At 45.0% G+C, this 18207-nt stretch overlaps 1 protein-coding gene across 2 annotated transcripts in view; it reads left to right on the forward strand.

Moving 5' to 3' along the window:
* Positions 1 to 18207, forward strand: part of LOC142566014 (mitogen-activated protein kinase kinase kinase 13-like) — a 673242-nt gene that overhangs the window by 258378 nt on the left and 396657 nt on the right. For both annotated transcript variants that reach the window (XM_075676704.1, XM_075676705.1), the window contains one exon: positions 3221 to 3412. In XM_075676704.1, the coding sequence (XP_075532819.1) occupies positions 3221 to 3412 (192 nt within the window). The remainder of the gene's footprint in view (positions 1 to 3220; positions 3413 to 18207) is intronic.

The following is an 18207-nucleotide window of genomic DNA, read 5'->3' on the forward strand; positions in this document are numbered from 1 at the left end:
GCAGGTCATGCTACATATTGCTTCACGCCAGATCACGATGGTGCAATTTACGGATGAAAGCAAGTGCCGATACCAGCTGGCAAAACTGCTTTGAAACTGGCTTCTTTGGTGAGCCAGCTTTGAAACCTCACTCATAAAATGATAAACCTATCTATATAGCCTGCACAAAGACATTCCACTTCTACATACTCACTTGAATGTAGTGAGTGTATGTCTGCAGAAAAAAAAATTAAACACATGATCCTCATCCCGTGAAACATAGCCTTTTTATTTAATCATGCACAGATATTGATGAGGTACAGACAAACCCAAGCAGGGCTACTTTCTGTGTTATAAGAAGCCCATTTGAATGTTAAAGCCATTAGGGGTTGTCAGCTGTTGCTCCCGTAGGTCGCTGAAAATGTTTCAGGCTTGCAGCTCTGAAACATTTTAAAGCATTCCGACTCCTGACACCTGCTCATGGCTTCATCATCATCATCAGGCTATTTTATATCCACTGCAGGACGAAGGCCTCTCCCTGTTATCTCCGCTTACCCCTGTCCTGCGCCAACCGATTCCAACTCCAACTTCTCTTGGTACCCATTCTGTAACCCTAGTGGTCCAACAGTTATTTGACCGATGCATTACATGACCTGCCCAGCTCCATTTTTTTCTCTTAATGTCAATTAGAATATCGGCTATACCCATTTGTTCTCTGATCCAAACCGCTCTCTTTCCATCTCTTAATATTATGCCTAGCATTTTTCATTCCTTCACTCTTTGCGCGGTCCTTAACTTGGTCTCAAGCTTCATTGTCAATTTCCAAGTCTCTGCCCCATATGTCTACGATGTCTACACAAATCATTTGTGTCCTTTGAATCCTGCACATGTTTCCGGAAGCTTAGAAAAACCGAATAGTATCTGCTGTCATGCTAGTTGGTGCAGGAACGAGCCAACTCGTTACAATCTCGATTGCCATATCAGAAAATTTGTCATGGGGAAATTCGTCACATCAGCCAGCTGGTTCGATGCCATCTCGAGATAGGAATTCTGGAGAGGCTGCCCTATCCTCATTTGGATTTATTGTCATCACGACCTTGTGAACGAAAGCTCTGAGCTCAAAGGAGAATGGAGAGTGGATATGGCATAGGTTGGCAAACTAACTTGAGAGTGAACTCACTCAGACTCACTTACAGTCACTCAGACTGTAATGCCACTGTGGCGCTGTGGGTAGATAAATAAATAAACTTATACTGACCCGGGAGTGTGATACTTGCTGAGTAGAATTTCAGTGAGTCCGAGTCCGAGTGAGCCTTAAGCAAAAAGTAAATGTTGTGAGAGAGTTCTGATTATTTTTTTACTACATGGTTAATTTTGAATAAAGCAATTGCTAAAATCATTGCGACTGCAGAAATGTCAAAAGTTTATCGAAGCGGTGTGCACCATACTCCGGACGACTGTATCGAGGGAAAAGAAGGACCCATCACAAAATTGCCCGACTGCCGCCTCATCGGCAGCACAACGCTCGCACATATACATTGAAATTTTCCATTCCTATACGAGCTTTATGTATGCACCTGTAGCTAACTCATTTCCTGCCATGGGACAAATAGGTGTTTTTTGTAGGTTACACCAGACTTTTTTTTCTGAAGGAAATACTGCACTCTATATTTTATGTAATACATAACCAAAAAGCAGACTGAATGCACTTTTCATGCATAAAAGTTTTATTAACAAGGTGTATGTCATAAAAAAGATATAAATTTAGAGAATCAAGATTGTGGGATAAAATTGAACAAAGTTTGTAAAGACATGCTTAAATCTACTAAGAAAGAAATGTGACAAAAATGATGAGACATAGAATATGTATTGCCATCTAATAGTCACTATCCGAAAACAATCAAAATTTTTCATTGAACAGGTATTCCACTACAAATATTTAAGTGCAAGTACTGCAGTATGGCACACCAGGCTGCAGCCACCAATGTTCCGGGCTGGCTTGTGTCGTCATCGCTCTCAAAGTCAAAGTCCGACGAAAAGGCAGCATCTTCAAGCTCACTGCTGCCTGATCCATCGATAAAATCAGCTGCAGATGCAGTGAAAACACAAGATCTGCGATCTTTCGAAGCGCGCACTGCTCCCGCAGGCGGCAATTTTTGTTTTCTGCTTTTATGATCATGAAACTTCGGAGTGCGTTCAAAAATTAATGCCTGGCGGGCAAAAAGACAACTGCTTAGAAAACAAACATGTAGTTCTCCTCCATTACGTCTGATAGCGCAGTGTGTCTGTGAGTGGTTCGGAAGGTCTCGAAAGCGGCGTTTCAAACCATTGTTAGTGGTCCAATGATGCCCAGTGGGCGTGGTATGGAAAGAGTTAAACACATTTGAGAAAATAGACTCCAGCAGGCACTTTGCCCCTCGTACACCTTGAGCTATCATTTCCAAATCAGTAAAAGAGCACTACTACGGGAAAAATATAGCAGCACAAGAACATTCTTTTCTTGCCTTATCCAAGCCGCTACAGCTGTACCAGAACGCTAGGCTCAAAAGCCTTGCCGACGCATGAATACCCATTGGTTACGAGCGGCGCGGAGGAGGAGCCAGCCACGCCCACCTCTGAAAATTGCACTCTCTCCATGCGATTGGGACAACCAGAGGAAAACCAGCTGGTGTGTGCAAATATCGGAGGCCATGGTCGGGGTGTGGGTTATATGTGAAATTTGCCTTGACATGTGGCTTCGCGGTGGTGAAAATTTTGTTTAGAAGTGGGACCATAGCCACAGTTTCAAAACGCGCCACTGATGTGTTAGCTGAGTGCACATCTGCCACCTAACGCTACACTGCACGTAAGTCCTCCATTAATGAGCTTCCTTTAATCAAACTTTGTTTATTCGGAATAAATCTTTGGGCCCCTTCAAATTTGAATTATTGAGATTCGACTGTATTACAACATAATGATAGGTCGGATCACGCCATGTTTTCATATTCTTTGCTTTGTGGCACAGTATTTTTGTTTGCTATAACTGGCCGTGCAAATAGTAGCTCAAGCCTCAGCAGCATCATCTGCTGCACTGAGTAAACATTGATTTGCACTGCCTGTTGCAGCCTCGATTGTTTTGCTAATTATACGTCCCTGTCACAGTGCAGTTGCACCATCCAAAGTTGGCCATTAATACCATTTTTGTAGATGTTATAATTGGCATCTGTGTATGAATTTTCAGTCCTTCTTTTGCTTGATGCAGGGGCGTGTGCACTCAAGAGCCATGCTTCTGTATAGTGATGGAATACTGTCCCTATGGGCAACTGTACGACGCACTCAAGAATGGCCGCGTCATCCCGCCTGCCACTGTGGTCGAGTGGAGCAAGCACATAGCATCCGGCATGAACTATCTCCACTCTCGGAGCATCATTCACAGGGACCTCAAGTCACCCAAGTAAGTTCTATTCATGCACTGCACCCTGTTCTTTTAACTGGGGCATGCTTCATACATTGAGCCACATTATTTGCCAATCTTACATTGCAGATTTATTTATGTTTTTCCTGCTGTGAAACCCAGCACCTCTGTTCTCCACCTTTGATCCATACTTCTAAGTGTTTGTACTTGCATACACTTGGTAACTCATTTTCCTGTTTTGTGACTTGCTGACCACTCATAATATTAAACACCATCAAGTCTGATTTCATTGTACCCGCCGTGGTAGTGTATTGGCTATGGCGTTGCGTTGCTAAGCCTGAGAATGCGGGATCAAATCCCGGCTGTAGTGAGTGCATTTCAGGGGGGGGGGGGTGGAGAGAATGCAAAAACGCTAGTGTACTATGCATTGGCCGCATGTTAAAGAACCCCAGAAGGTCAAAATTGGTACTGGTACTGGTAAATGGTACTGGAGAAGTACCACAATTGAATGTATCCGCGAGAAGTTTACTTGTACAATAACCATGTAATGCATGCAGCCTTAGTCAGCATGTGTGTCTGCTACATACGAGACCTATAACATGGCTAAATTTGTCCGTGACATGTAAAATGCGACAAGGATGCACTGGCATTGTTAGAATCAACATAGTGGTGGTGGTGGTGGTGGGGGGGGGGGGGGGGGTGAGGTCAATGCATACAATGTATTGGCAATTATGGCAATGTATGGCAATGTATTTACAGGCAATTCCTCCTGTCATTCACCTGGATCGTATTTCGCTTTCAAACTTTATACACAAAGAATGTTGGACGTGACAGCGTTCTTTCTTGAATTACGCACATTCACGTCCTTCAGCTGCACGAGCCATGATCTTATGCATGCCTAATAAAAATTATTGGTAATCTATGGAAGCCTTTAGCATTATATTTGATGCTTTACATAGAAATCAGAAAGGTTCACAGATGTTGGCACCATGTGCCAGTGTAAGCTTGTGTTCGTCAATGCTGTATTTTCAGTAATCATTAGATAATAAGGCTTGCAAGCGTAACATCTACTCTTGTAACCATGAGGTGAGCGATTGACTTGTACTCGCAAAACAATAAACTATGAAAAAAAAAGCGGGGAAAAAATGCTTTCAGCATTGCCCAGCGAGTGTGTCTCGTACGTGTATGGCAACTGGCTTTCCCGCATAGCACTAGAACCCAAGATGGCGTACTTAGGCACAACTCTGCTCCCTAAAGGGAGCTTATACAGTAACTCTACTGCCTATATCAGTCAGCTCAGGGTGAGGGGCCGACAGTTTATCTTTGGCCAGCCATTGAGGCTGGCCGCTTTCTAATGGATGTATTTATTAACTAACGAGACGAAAGGAGGTCAACCAAGGGGCCTGATATTTAATAATCATATCATAAGATGCCAACAAACAATTACACCAAGAAAAACTTAGGGGAAATTACTTGTACTCACTAATTGAATTAAAGAAATGATAAATTAATGGAAATGAAAGTGGATGAAAAAACAACTTGCCAAGATTAGTTCTAGTAGTAAAACATAAATACCCAGGAAAGTGGATGGGGAAACGGTGCCACAGTAGCTCAATTGGTAGAGAATTCCACATGTAATGCGAAGACGTGGGGTCGTTCCGCACCTGCAGCAAGTTGTTTTTTCATCCACTTTCATTTCCATTAATTTATCATTTCTTTAATTCAATTAGTGAGTACAAGTAATCTCCCCTACGCTTTCCTAGGTGTCATTGTTTGTTGGCTTCTTATGATATGATTATTTATTAACTAGTAATACCCCAGAAAGTGGGTGGGAAAACAGCACTGCGAGAGCTCAATTGGTAAGAGCATCACATGCGTAATGCGAAGATGTGGGTTTGTGCCCCACTGGCAGCCAGTTGATTTTTAATCCACTTTCATTTGCATTATTTATCATTTCTTTAATTCAATCAATAATTGCATGCAATTTCCTGCATGCTGTCATCTTTGTTGGCTTCTTTCTGATATGACTAATTAAAATCGGGCCCTTGGTTTCCTTCCTTCTCATATATTTTGTTATTTTGTTCTAAATATTTGTCAGCCACCCGCGCCGATAGCTGTCTTGGCAAAATTGGAAGCATTCCCTGGTGAAGCCGGAAAGTGAGAGGAATATGTTGAAGTCCTGGAGCAACACTTCATCGCCAATGGTACTGCCGATGACAAGAAATGAGCACTCTTCCTAAGCTTCTGTGGATGGCCAACATACTCATTACTGTGGAGACTACTGGCAATTAAGAGACCTGACAACGTCACCCTTACAGAAAGCCTGCCGCTGCTGACAAGTACTATGTGCCGAAGGCTTCTGTAATTGTTCTGCGTTACGAGTTCTACTGCCAAGCACTCGCAAAGAGAGGGAAAAATAGCGAAGGACTTCATTGCCGAACTGAGAAACAGGTGGACCCATGCGAGTTTGGTTAGGAACTGGATAATAATGTAAGAGACCGGCTTGTACACGTATTCTAGACCATTAAATAAAAAGATATTTCGGGAGAGTCAAAAGCTGGGCCAGTTGGTACTTTATTTACAGGTCGTTGTGTAAGTGCATAATGTGCTAGTCGTTGTGGTATAAATTCCCTTTTCTTGTTTTTCATTTTTCTGACTTAGTAATTCTGTAAAAGAAGGTGTTTGCTGGAAGAGCAAGCTCTCACTCTGGAGTGGGCCATTGAAATAATCACTGCTATGGAGGCCTCTGCCACGGGCGCACAGCGCAACAACTGACTAGCCATGCATCGGCGGCGGACATGCACTGGCTGTCTCGAGGTGAAGATGCTGTTGGCACCTGTCACCGCTGTGGCGGGCAACACACTGAACCATTGTGCAGGTTTTGAAACCTTTGTAGGTTTTCATGCAAAAAAAATTCACCAGTGATTACGTACACTCTAAAGTGAAATTTGAGTGCAGCTCTATACATGTTTATATATTATTTGGTGCCGTCAATCGGTCTCGTGCAGCGCATTTCAAACAGGGCGTAGTGTTGTGCAACTGCCTCACTAATCAGGAAATAGTGAGAGACAGTGTGTAGGTGACGCATGGGCACGATTCACAGCAGCTGCTCAGACAGACCTCCGCTCATGCAGAGCTTTGTTTCCATATATGGTATTGGTCGACGCACTCGCTGCATGCCATTTGTGAACAGATGACGGTGCACTACTCTGGCGCCATCTAATAGCGGTCTTCGCCACGGAGTCCCTCTTGTGTGACGCTACGCTTTTTCACGCTTTTGCCATACCCTCCTCCTCCGATTTCCGTGGCATGCAACAAAATCGTGTTTCCCGTACCATTTGCAGCTCTTGTTACCACACACTGAGAAGGTGACTGCATTCATTAGTGACCGCAGTGTTATTCTGACAAGAAGCCTTGCCATAGGCGCTGACATGGAGTGGGGGGGGGGGGGAGGCTCCGGTGCCCAAGCTCCCTCCGGTGCCCAAGCTCCCTCCGGAGTTTTCCAGGGAAGGCAGTCCCCTCTCCCGGCGATGCCAAAGCCCTGCCAAAACTGTCACTACCAGAGCTTTGTCACCCACATCATTTGAGGTTTCTTTTCGGTTGCCTTACCTATTCACTTAAAATATTGTGGCTAAAAGCTTACTGCATCATTGTTGGCGCAGACATGCATGGCTTTTAATTGTTACTTTCGCTTTATTTCGGCAAATCCAATAGGAGGACAAGTGCATTAGAAGCACTACTGGGGGCTACTTCTTCCGTATTTTTTCACTTCAACGTTTTTTAATTCGAAAGCATTGAACAAATGCCTCATGCGGTGGAAAATCCGGCGTTGTTGGTGGGCCCAAACGATGGTCCAAAAAGGCTACGGATCCTCAACCTTTGGTGGGAGTCAAACCCACGACCTTTGATATTAGGACTATGAACCTTCGACCTTTGAAGGGAGTTGAACCTACGACCTTTGCAATTAATTAAGGCAAAGCTAACTAAGGCACAGTTAATGAAAATAGAGTTAAGTAAGGCCCTCGAACCCATGACCTTTGGTGTTAAAGGTGAAGTTAATTAAGGCAAAGCTAATTTAGAGTTCATTAAGTCACTTAAACCCACAATCTTTGGTGTTAAATAAGGCAAAGTTAATTAAGGCACTCAAACCCACAACCTTTGTTGGGAGTTGAACCCACAACCTTTATTGGGAGTTGAACCCACGGCCTTTGGTGGGAGTCTAACCCACGACCTTGCGTTGTGGCATCATGCAGTGATTGCAATGCTTTCGCATTCGTCCAGTACGGATAACTGCTCTTCATTTTTAAAAAATTTGCACTGTGACCACTATGCACAGATACAATATATTAAAATATACAGTGGAACCCTGATTATACAACTTTCTCGCGACTGCGAAAAAGCGTCGTAAAATGTGGGCGTTGTAAAATTCGAACCTAAATTATGCCTATAAAAATACTACTTATTTCGCGCAACGGATTTACGAGAAACTTCAATGCAAATTACTAACATACTCTGCAGGGCTTGGAGACCGAAATTACCAAAAGAGTAAATGCAATAACAACTACTGCTGCAGCATAGGTACCAATCATGCTTTATTCAAATGAACCTTTACGGCACTCCACTGCCCACTGCCGCGATTCCCGCTAGCCGACGCGAATTAAGAAAAAGTCGGTAAGTTTCTTTTGGACCTTGTTTGATCCGTGAACCAAGAGCTTTCGCTCGAGTTGGGCAGCGTCCAAAAAGAGGTCCTCTATGGGGTCACGTGAACAGATGAAGTTGTGGATGCGGTCTACGTGCCATAGCACCTGAGCGAACGTGGTAGGCACAAGCACGGCATCTGTGGTGTCGCCGTTGTCCTCGTTCGATGTCTCAGCGGTGTCGGCAAGCGAAGATTCGGGTATCTTAAGGTCCCGGGCAATGCCGACTTTCGTGGCTCTATGCCACTTTCCCGCTTCCTCGATAATATTCAGCTTATTGCCGAGCGACAGAACGGTCCGCTTTCGGGGTATTGTGCTTCGCGTTACTCCACACAATTCAAAACCTCCGCTGAACGCTGGTCGCTAGGATTACGACGAAGAACACGTGCAATAAACCTAAGCCTCTCCGTACTACCTTGTCCGCAATCTGCTGCTGGAAAACTGGAAGGAGAGAAGCTCTTTCCCAACGCGAGGGATGATGCCACCTAAAAGAGAGGGAGAAAGTGATTGTGTAGAAGAAAAGGCGCTATTTCAGCACAGCGGGCGTCGCGGGTGATGCCACCAAGAAGAGAGGGAGAAGGATAGAACGACAAAAAGCTGAGCTAGTTGGTAAGGATTCATTATGCAAAATAGAAGTGAGGCGTGCAGACAGGACACAAGAGTAGAGAAGTGGACAACACGAACGCCGACTATCAACTGAAGGGGGCACCGAGGCGAAAAAAAGAAAGAAGGCACAAAACTCATCTGCGCATGCTCAGGAATGGTAACACCACATGTCAATCGGGTAAACGTGCCGGCCTACGTGAGAGATAACTGTTAAGGTACTTAATCTCTTCCTTATGTAAAGTAATCGAAGGCTGACTCACGCACGCACTTCCACCATTATAGACATGCCATGCCTCTACCATAAGACGCGTATCTTCATTCTTATGCCTGTACAATATTGCGCATTCATCTAACTCTGGCGTGCAGTTACAGTCTCGGCAAGGAAGCGAAAGGTTAGAAGGCGATCCACAGTTATCTCTCACGTAGGCCGGCACGTTTACCCGATTGACACGTGGTGTTACCATTCCTGAGCATGCGCAGATGAGTTTTGTGCCTTCTTTCTTTTTTTCGCCTCAGTGCCCCCTTCAGTTGATAGTCGGCGTTCGTGTTGTCCACTTCTCTACTCTTGTGTCCTGTCTGCACGCCTCACTTATATTTTGCATAATGAGGGAGAAGGAGACTCCCGGCACTTTTCTTTCATCTGTCGTTCCGTCCCGCACTTCGCGAGGGTCATCATATAACGCAGGTCAGGCGTAAAATTGCATCGGATAACCGGGGTTTTTATTGCATTGCTTCTATGGGGACTTCGCCGGGACTGCGCTAATCCATCGTAAGACCCGGGTCCTTGCAAAACCGGGGCACAAGCTAAGCGCTAATCCAAAAACCGGATCTTATGATCCTGTGGGAGCGCGTAGGTAATGTCAAGGGATGCAAGGCATTCTTGGACTATTGGCACTACCGAGGCAAACTCAGTCTCAAGGTCAGCCGGAGAACACTGAACTTTTTGGATTTGCGCTTAGCTTGTTCGGATATTCATATGTGTTGGTATTATGAACCTTGTGCTAACAAACCACTTCTTCTGTTTCATTCTGCCCATTCTAAGTTGGTCAAAAGAGGCATTGCTAACCTTTGCCTTAATAATGCTTTGAAAAAGTCGTGCCACCATAGTGTTTCGTCTAGTTTTGCCTCTCAGTGTGAACGGCTTTCGCAGGCTGGTTATCCCGTGTCCCTACAAGTGTCAATAGCAGAACGAATTCTAAGAGAGTGTAGAAAAGACAACCAGCCCACAGATAATCCTGTAACTACTCGGGGTAGGACAAGCATCATCCCTTGTATTCACACCATCTCACATAATCTTAAGAACATCACCCAGCGAGCGAATGTTTGGGTAGTGTTTTCTGCCCCTAACAAGCTCATGAGGATTTGCGCGCTCACTAATCCAAATAAGGTAGCTCCTCTTTCCTGTGATAAGAACCACAAAAATAAGTTCGTTAATTGCGCACATTGTGCTGTTTATTGTTTTCCACTCATGTGTGGAAAGCGTTACGTTGGTCAAACTGGCCGATGTCTGAATGACAGGCTGCGCGAACATGGTTACAATGCCAAGAATTGTATTACAGCTGGGGGGTTTCTTACGCAGCACTGCAAAACGTGTGGTTGCGAACCTATCTTAGAGGAATGCATCATTCTAGGTCGCAGTCGTAATCAGCTCACAAGAGAAATCATCGAAGCAAAGGCTATCATTGGTCTGGGCCATGCATGTGTAAGCTCACCTTCGTTATCATTATCAAGCAATGAATTGGCGTATCTCCGACTGCAGCCACAGACTGTCTGAATATGTTGCCACTTGGTTACTATCGGTTTTGTTGCTTGGTTTCTTTGTAATCTCTTGATGTCATATGGTTTGCCGAGTGTATTAGTAGTCTCGTGTCACGAAATAAACCATCAGTTGGAAGTTAGCACTCACTCTGTTTTCTGTTCCCTTTGATTACCCCTACTTCCATCCTTTTTTGCTCTTTCTGAGCTGCGCTATAAGCCTAAAACAGTCATGACATACCAACTCGCCCAAACTGCCATGCTGTGGGTTAGGGTGCTTTGTATAGCCCAAACAAAGCCAAGTCGCAGATCTTCAGTAACCCAAATATAGCCACATGGCCAACTCGCCCAAGTCGACGCCAAAAGTTTTTTTCTGTAGCCCAAGTTAGCTATATACAGCCAAACCTGCCAACACAGCCTGTCATGTGTCTTTGTGGATGCAAACCGCAAGGCCTCATGAGGTGCGTCAGGCTCAGAGTGCGGCACCAAAGAGGAGTCAGTGCGGCAAATGCGATGCATCGTTGACGTCGAACTAGCCAAGCCAACGCGTGCGTACGCCGCTACGTTCAAATGGCGCCCTCAGCATGATCAATGTGTGCAGCTATAGTGTGCAGCAGTCAGGAATGCCCATCGCGCCACCGCGGTCTTCGAGGGTGTTGCGGGAAAGCTCACTGCCAGTCAACAGAGTGCACATGGTCTGGGGTGATGGAGTTCGATATATCCATTTTACATTTGACCCATTTGACCCCGTTCGAAATTTTTAAAAATTAAAAATGCATGCGATTTTTCAGGTGATATAGAAAGTGTTTGATATACGTAATAATTGTATATATCCGTGTTCGATATATCGAGGTTTGGCTGTATCTTGCATGACATCCTGCTTGGGTAGGAAGGTCGTGTACTGCCTTAGGACGCCGATCACGTGAAGCACTTCACAGGTGTTGGGGATGGGGAGTTCGCCAAGGTCTTGAGTGTCGGTTTCGCTGTCATCATCATCGTCTTGCAAATCCCTTATGCCTAGCACATTTCCGCACGATGGACGCATCAGTAACCTCTTCTGTTGCGAGGATGCAAGAGTCAGGGTGCAAGTATTCATCCAGGTCAACATCCTCTGTAATGACGCCATTGCTATGAAGATGCTGCCACTATTTCTGGAGGGCTTTCTGGTCTTCTTGCAAGCCCTCAAGCGCGGGCAATGCACTTCTGCCTTTTTCACTGCTGTTATCTTCTGCAAGAGATGTGGCGGTGACCGCTTTGTGAAATCTGGCTTTTCTAAAACAATTCTTAATAGAGGGAAAATCAGACATCCACCCGCTCGTAGCAATGGCTACAAAGAAAACTTATATGGGTTCCTAGAAAGAAAAGCGTCGCAGTTGAAGAAAAATTCGTCGTGGTCCGGGACTCAAACCTGGGACCACCGCCTTTCCGGGGCAACCACTCTACTATCTGAGCTAACCAGGCGGCTAGCAGATTGTAGGGCGAAGTCAAATTTTCAACAACTCAAAGCAAAGGCAAGAGTTTGACATAATAGTTCTGCGGAAACCCGCAAGGTGGAGAGAAGTAATTAATAGGGGGAAAATCGAACATCTACCTGTTCGTAGCAAGGGCTACAAAGGCTTTGCTTTCGAGGAATTCGTATGTATTTCTTTTGTAGCAATTGCTACGAACAGGTGTATGTCTGATTTTCCCTCGCTATGAAATCGTCGCAACCAAGCATACGTGCAAAATCTTTCGTTTTTTGCTGTAGGACAGTCCCACTTAAAGAAACTTTCTGCGACCACGTGGACATGAACCACGCGAAGACCACTTTGTCTACATCTTCATATGTTGGCACTTTTAATCGCTTTCGCTGAGAATTAGTACCTCTCTTCAATGAATCGAAGATCGCATCTTTCGATTTTAAAATTGTGGAGAGCAAGCTCTGCAATATTCCGAAATAAATGGCGACATCCTTTTTCTTCTCTCCGCTCGAGATCACTTCCAAGGTCACCGCCTGGTCCTCAGGTGAGAGGGTCTTGCGCTTTGTGTTGGTAATGGTGGTCATGTTTACGACTTATTGCCACAGGAGGCAAGAATAATTGGCCATAACACCAAATTGGGTGCTGACGCAACACATGCTCTGAATAAAGAACTATACGCGGAGCAGAATGTACAATACATGGGATGGATGGATGAATTTTATGAGCGTCCCCTTTGGAACAGGGTGGTGGGTTGCGCCACCAAGCTCTTGCTATTATACTTCCTAATGTCCTACTTAGGTTAAAGCAAAAAAGCAAAAAAAAGCACTATGAACTCCCACAACCAAATTTTCTGATCCCCTTTTGCAAACTTTGCTTTTGTACATCTTCGTTTTTTGTCGTTTCCCTACTTTTCCGCCCATCCCCCAGTCGCCTCTCACCAATCCCTATTGTGGACATGTTTGTTTTTCCACTGCTCTTGCTGAACTCAAGGGCTTCAAGGAGGCCAGTGGTGCCTAAATTGACCGCTGGGTAGACATCTACACATTGTAATAAAACATGCTTCATAGCATTATGAAACATCGTTCCAGCGCACAATTGAACAAGGACGAGAAGAGAAAGAGAACACGAACGCCCATATGCTCCATAGTTTCCCTAGCTTTACCGCAGCAAGCACATGCTTCTCTTTCCTTCTTATATCTCGCTTTATAGGTGCGTGTTCTAAGGCATCCCCATCTCGCTACGAAAAGTAATGAGCTTCCCTTTGAGTTATCATAAATCGTTTCTTTCCTGATTTCGTTTTTTCCTCTTAAGTAGTTATTCATGGCAGGTTTCCTTTCCATTGCCGCCACCCAGGAAGTTATTTCAGTCTCTCTGACTTTCCGCTTGACGTTCTTTGTTGCTGTGTTGCCCACCCTACAGGCCACATACTGGCTGGTAAGCTTCCTAGTTCTTTTCCTCCATTGTGAATCAATGTTTTTCCTGTACAGATACCTCAACACTCTCCCAGCCCATTTACTTTCTTCCATATTCCTCAGTCGTTCTTCATACTCAGACTCATACTCATTCTTCATACTCTTCATACAGCCCCTACACCAATCAATGGAAAAAGAGTTAGGGACCATTTTCCACCGTAAACTGTTTCAGAAAGGCAGACTTTGTGTGCCAGGCCAAGACTCCTGTGACAGTAAAACCAACACTGTGGAAGCCACTGACATTACCGAGCTCTGGGAGCATGTCACTACTGATCATGACACAGGTGGTGCATCGAAGGAGGAATTTCTAAGTGCAGGTAGTGCTGCCTCATTCTGCGGAGAGATTTTCGATGAGGCTATCATTGTTGCGACAGATTTGTGTGACAGAGCTGACGGTGATGATGAGATTGATAATGGCCTGTCTTTGACCCCTACCATTGCCAATGTTCACGTAAGGTGCGCTGTTGTCCATTGAGCATCATGGTCTGTCCGCTGCTTCCACCACACATTTCTGCGCCCGCTGAGAGAGAGAGAGATTGTAGAAAGGACAGTCGTCACCGTGCCACTTTGCTTTTCACTTTTTGCTTTTTTTCCCCTCTCGCTTCTCTGAAGCACGATCGTGGGTGGTGTGCAACGCATATGCAAAGCAGCTGGTGCCATCTTGTGGCTTGCTGCACCAACTCACGATGCTCTCCTTGGCTTTTACAATCGGTACGTGGGCAGCACACGCTGCATGGTATGGTGGCATATGCACATCGCGTAGGCCAACTTTTCACCCCATCTCAACATCATTCATTTAGGGGAACTTCGCAATGCAAATGTGAAGCTCAGTCTGCATGGAAAACGCGAGTTCCACTTGCGATTGTTGTGTCCAACATACAATCATAACATATAAATAAAGTAAAAGCTCGTTAATTCACAACTCGTTAATAAAAAATTTTGGACAATTCGAAGTAGCCACCACATTCCGCCCGTCAATGTGTTAAATGCAATGTGTAACGCTTCCCGCTAATTCACACTAAAATTCGCAGCGCCATCGATAATTCAAACTCCACACCATCATGGTTGTAGAGAGTGCTAGGGACAGTTTTTCGTAAAAAAGCGCTGAAGACGAAGGTGAAGGAACACATATGACAGGACTGACGCTTGTGTTCCTTCGTCTTCGTCTTTAGCGCTTTTTTATGAAAAGTTGTCAAGGTGACCCAACTTGCCCAAATCAAAGTAATGCTAGTGCTTGAAAGCACGTTGGCAACACTAGTGTCTCCACGCAGCTTTGCTCTTTCCATCTGCGGCCCTTTGTTTAGGCTTGACTGGAGAGAGGCATGTTTGTGCCTGGCCAGGCATGGCCAACGCCTCTGGACCTTCAAGATAAAAATGCGGACATGGCACTGCGTAAACACGCAGTGCCGCGGACAGACCATGATGCTCAATGGACAACAGCGCACTTTACGTGAACATTGGCAATAGTAGGAGTCAAGGACAGGCCATTATCAATCTTGTCATCACTGTCATCTCTGTCACGCAAATCTGTCGCAACAATGATAGCCTCATCGAAAATCTCTCCACAGAATGAGGCAGCACTACCTGCACTTAGAAATTCCTCCTTCGACGCACCAGCTGTGTCATGATCAGTAGTGATGTGCTCCCAGACCTCGGTAATGTCAGTGGCTTCCACAGTGTTGGTTTTACTGTCACAGGAGTCCTGGCCTGGCACACAAAGTCTGCCTTTCTGAAACAGTTTACGGTGGAAAATGGTCCCTAACTCTTTTTCCATTGATTGGCATGGCCACTGTATGAGGAGTATGAAGAACGAGTTCATGTTACATCTTGGAAGCTATGCTTTTCCTCTACGAGGTGTTCTGCTGAGAAGCTCCAACAGGTAATGTCTATAACAAGGCAACTGTGACTTTTATCGGCGCTCGCAGTACCAAAAAGCATAGCCTTTGAGATTCAAGGCTATTACTCAAAGGAAAGCATTGTTGGACGGATGGACGGAATAGTGAACATTGTTTTGGTACAGCTCTGTTTTTTGTCGTGTCCCTATTCTTCTTCCACCAATCTTCCAGTCGCCTCTTACTAATCTGTATTGCGGACATGTTTACTTTCCCCCTGCTCTCGCTAAACCCAAGGGCTTCAAACAGGCCAGTGGTGGCTAAATCGACCGCTGGGCAGATATCTTCACATTCTAATTAAATATGCTCCATCGTTTCCCTAGGTTTACCGCAGCAAGCACATGCTTCTTCTTCCTTCATATATCTTGCTTTATAGGTGCGTGTTCTAAGGCATCCTGATCTTGCTTCAAAAAGTAGTGAGCTTCCCTCGAGTTAACATAAATTGTTTGTTTCCCGATTTCATTTTTTCTTCTTAAGTAGTTATTCATGGCAGGTTTCTTTTCCATTGCTGCCACCCATGCGATTATTTCAGCCTCTCTGACTTTCTGCTTGATGTTCTTTGTTGTTGTGTTGCCCACCCTACAAGCTGCATACTTGCTGGCAAGGTTCCTAGTTCTTTTCCTATACTATGAATCAATGTTTTTCCTGTACAAATACCTGAAATCTCTCCCAGCCCATTTACTTTCTTCTATATTCCGCAGTCCTTATTCATAATCAATTTTACTGCAAGCTCCCCTCACTTCAAAAACAAAACTTGTCCAGCCCATATCCCCCTGCACAGCTTCATTTGTAGTCTTCCCATCAGTGCCCAATGCAAGGCATCCCACTGACCTTTGGTTGCATTTGTAGTCTTCCCATCAGCGCCCAATGCAAGGCGTCCCATTGACCTTTGGTTGCCATCGAGTCCTGATTGTACCCCTGATTTCAAGCAAACAACCGCATCTCCAAAAGTAAGTCCTGGAACCATTACACCTTTCCGAATACCCCAGAGCACCTCGTACGTATTGTGTCCCCATAGTGCTCTGTGTTTCGTTATGGCTGCATTTCTCTTCCCCTTCTCTGTTATTGTTCTTTCCTGTGTTTACATATATCTATTGCCTTCGTTTATTCATATACCAAGGTATTTATATTCCTTTACCCGAGGTATTTCCTGGCCCTGTATTGTCACTGTCTGTTCATGGTTTCATTGAATGCCATAAAACCTGATTTTCAAACCTAAATTATTGCCTTCCTGTCCACAGATATTAGTCAAACGTTGCAAATCACTTTGCTTGATAGCTAGCAACACAATGTCGTCTGCATAAAATGAGCCTGGAAGCTGCTGCTCTACTACTATACCTGCTTTTTTGTATGAGAGATTAAACCCGATATTACTTCCTTCTAGCGCCCTCTCCATCCTCACCATGTACATCATAAACAGCAGTGGGGATAAAGGGCACCCCTGGCTCAATCTCTTGTTGATATCAACTTTCTCCTCAGTCCTCATCCCTCCCCATTCAATGCAAACAGTATTTTCTAGTTAAATCTCTCAAAAGCTGTAGACAATCGTCACCTAAGCCTTCCCCTTCCAGAATATCCCATAAAATGTTTTGGTCTACGTTGTCCTACGCACCTGTAATGTCTAAAAAGGCCACATGTAACAGTCTGCTTTCTACTCTTGATATTTAAATTCACTTAGTAAGAACAAATAAGTTATCTTCATTGGGATACGTGTTTGGCGCCATGTATGCGTATAGTTTCAGCAACACTGCAGACGAGTTACAACAAATGATTGAGGACCTTAACAGGGAGAGTGTAAGAGTAGGGTTGAAGAATAATATGCAGAAGACAAAGATAATGATAAATAACCGGGCAAGGGAACCAGAGTTCAAGATCGCAAGTCAGCCTCTAGAGTCTGTGAAGGAGTACGTTTATCTTGGTCAACTAATCACAGGGAACCCTGACCATGACAAGGAAATTCAGAGAAGAATAAAAATGGGTTGGATTGCATACGGCATACATCTTGAGCTCCTGACTGGGAGCTTACCGTTATCATTGAAAAGGAAGGTATACAATCAGTGCATTTTACCTGTGCTGAGATATTTGGCAGACATTTGAATACTGACGAAGAAGCTTGAGAACAAGTTCAGGACTGCGCAAAGAGTGATGGAACGAAGAATGCTAGGCATAACTTTAAGAGACAGAAAGAGAGCGGTTTGGATCAGAGAGCAAACGGGTATAGACAATATTTTAATAGACATCAAGAGGGAAAAATGGCACTGGGCAGGTCATGTAATGTGCAGATTAAATAACCGTTGGACCATTAGGGGGACAGAATGGATACTAAGATAAGGGAAGTGCAGGAGAGGATGGCAGAAGACTAGGTGGTGCGACGAAATGAGGAAATTTGCAGTTGCTAGTTGGAATCGGTTGGCACAGGACAGAGGTAATTGGAGATCGCAGGGAGAGGCCTTCGTCCTGAAGTGGACATAAAATAGGCTGCTGCTGCTGCTGCTGATGATGATGTGTGTAGTGGAACTCAGCAGTGTGCAGCCGTTGCAGCTGCGAAATGTACAACGGAGATCAACGTTTCAGCAGGTTGTGGTGCGTTTCAAGAGTGCATTTTAGAGCGCAGCTCTTGTTTTTGTGGCGAGCGTTGGCAGCGCAAAGGCACGTTTATAGTCCGATGTTTTTGGCGTGCATCGCTTTTGGCCAGTTATGGTATGCCACCTCCGCTGCGCCATCCGAAATTCCGTCAGCCTTCGATGCGCACGCCACTGGTTGCACTCTTCAGAGCATGTGCAGAACTATTCCCAACCTGCGCGCAGCTTTGAACGGCTGCCTGTGACTGTCAGCAAAGCGACGTGGGCACCTTTTTTTCTTCTCCGTGCCATGCATTGTGGGTCAGCGCAGTTGGTGCGACGAATGCGCAGATGGAGCAAGAGCCATCTCGACGTCGGGCATATTGGACTG

This window comes from Dermacentor variabilis, unplaced genomic scaffold (assembly GCF_050947875.1).
Source record: "Dermacentor variabilis isolate Ectoservices unplaced genomic scaffold, ASM5094787v1 scaffold_12, whole genome shotgun sequence".
In the NCBI taxonomy this organism is placed as follows: Eukaryota; Metazoa; Arthropoda; class Arachnida; order Ixodida; family Ixodidae; genus Dermacentor; species Dermacentor variabilis.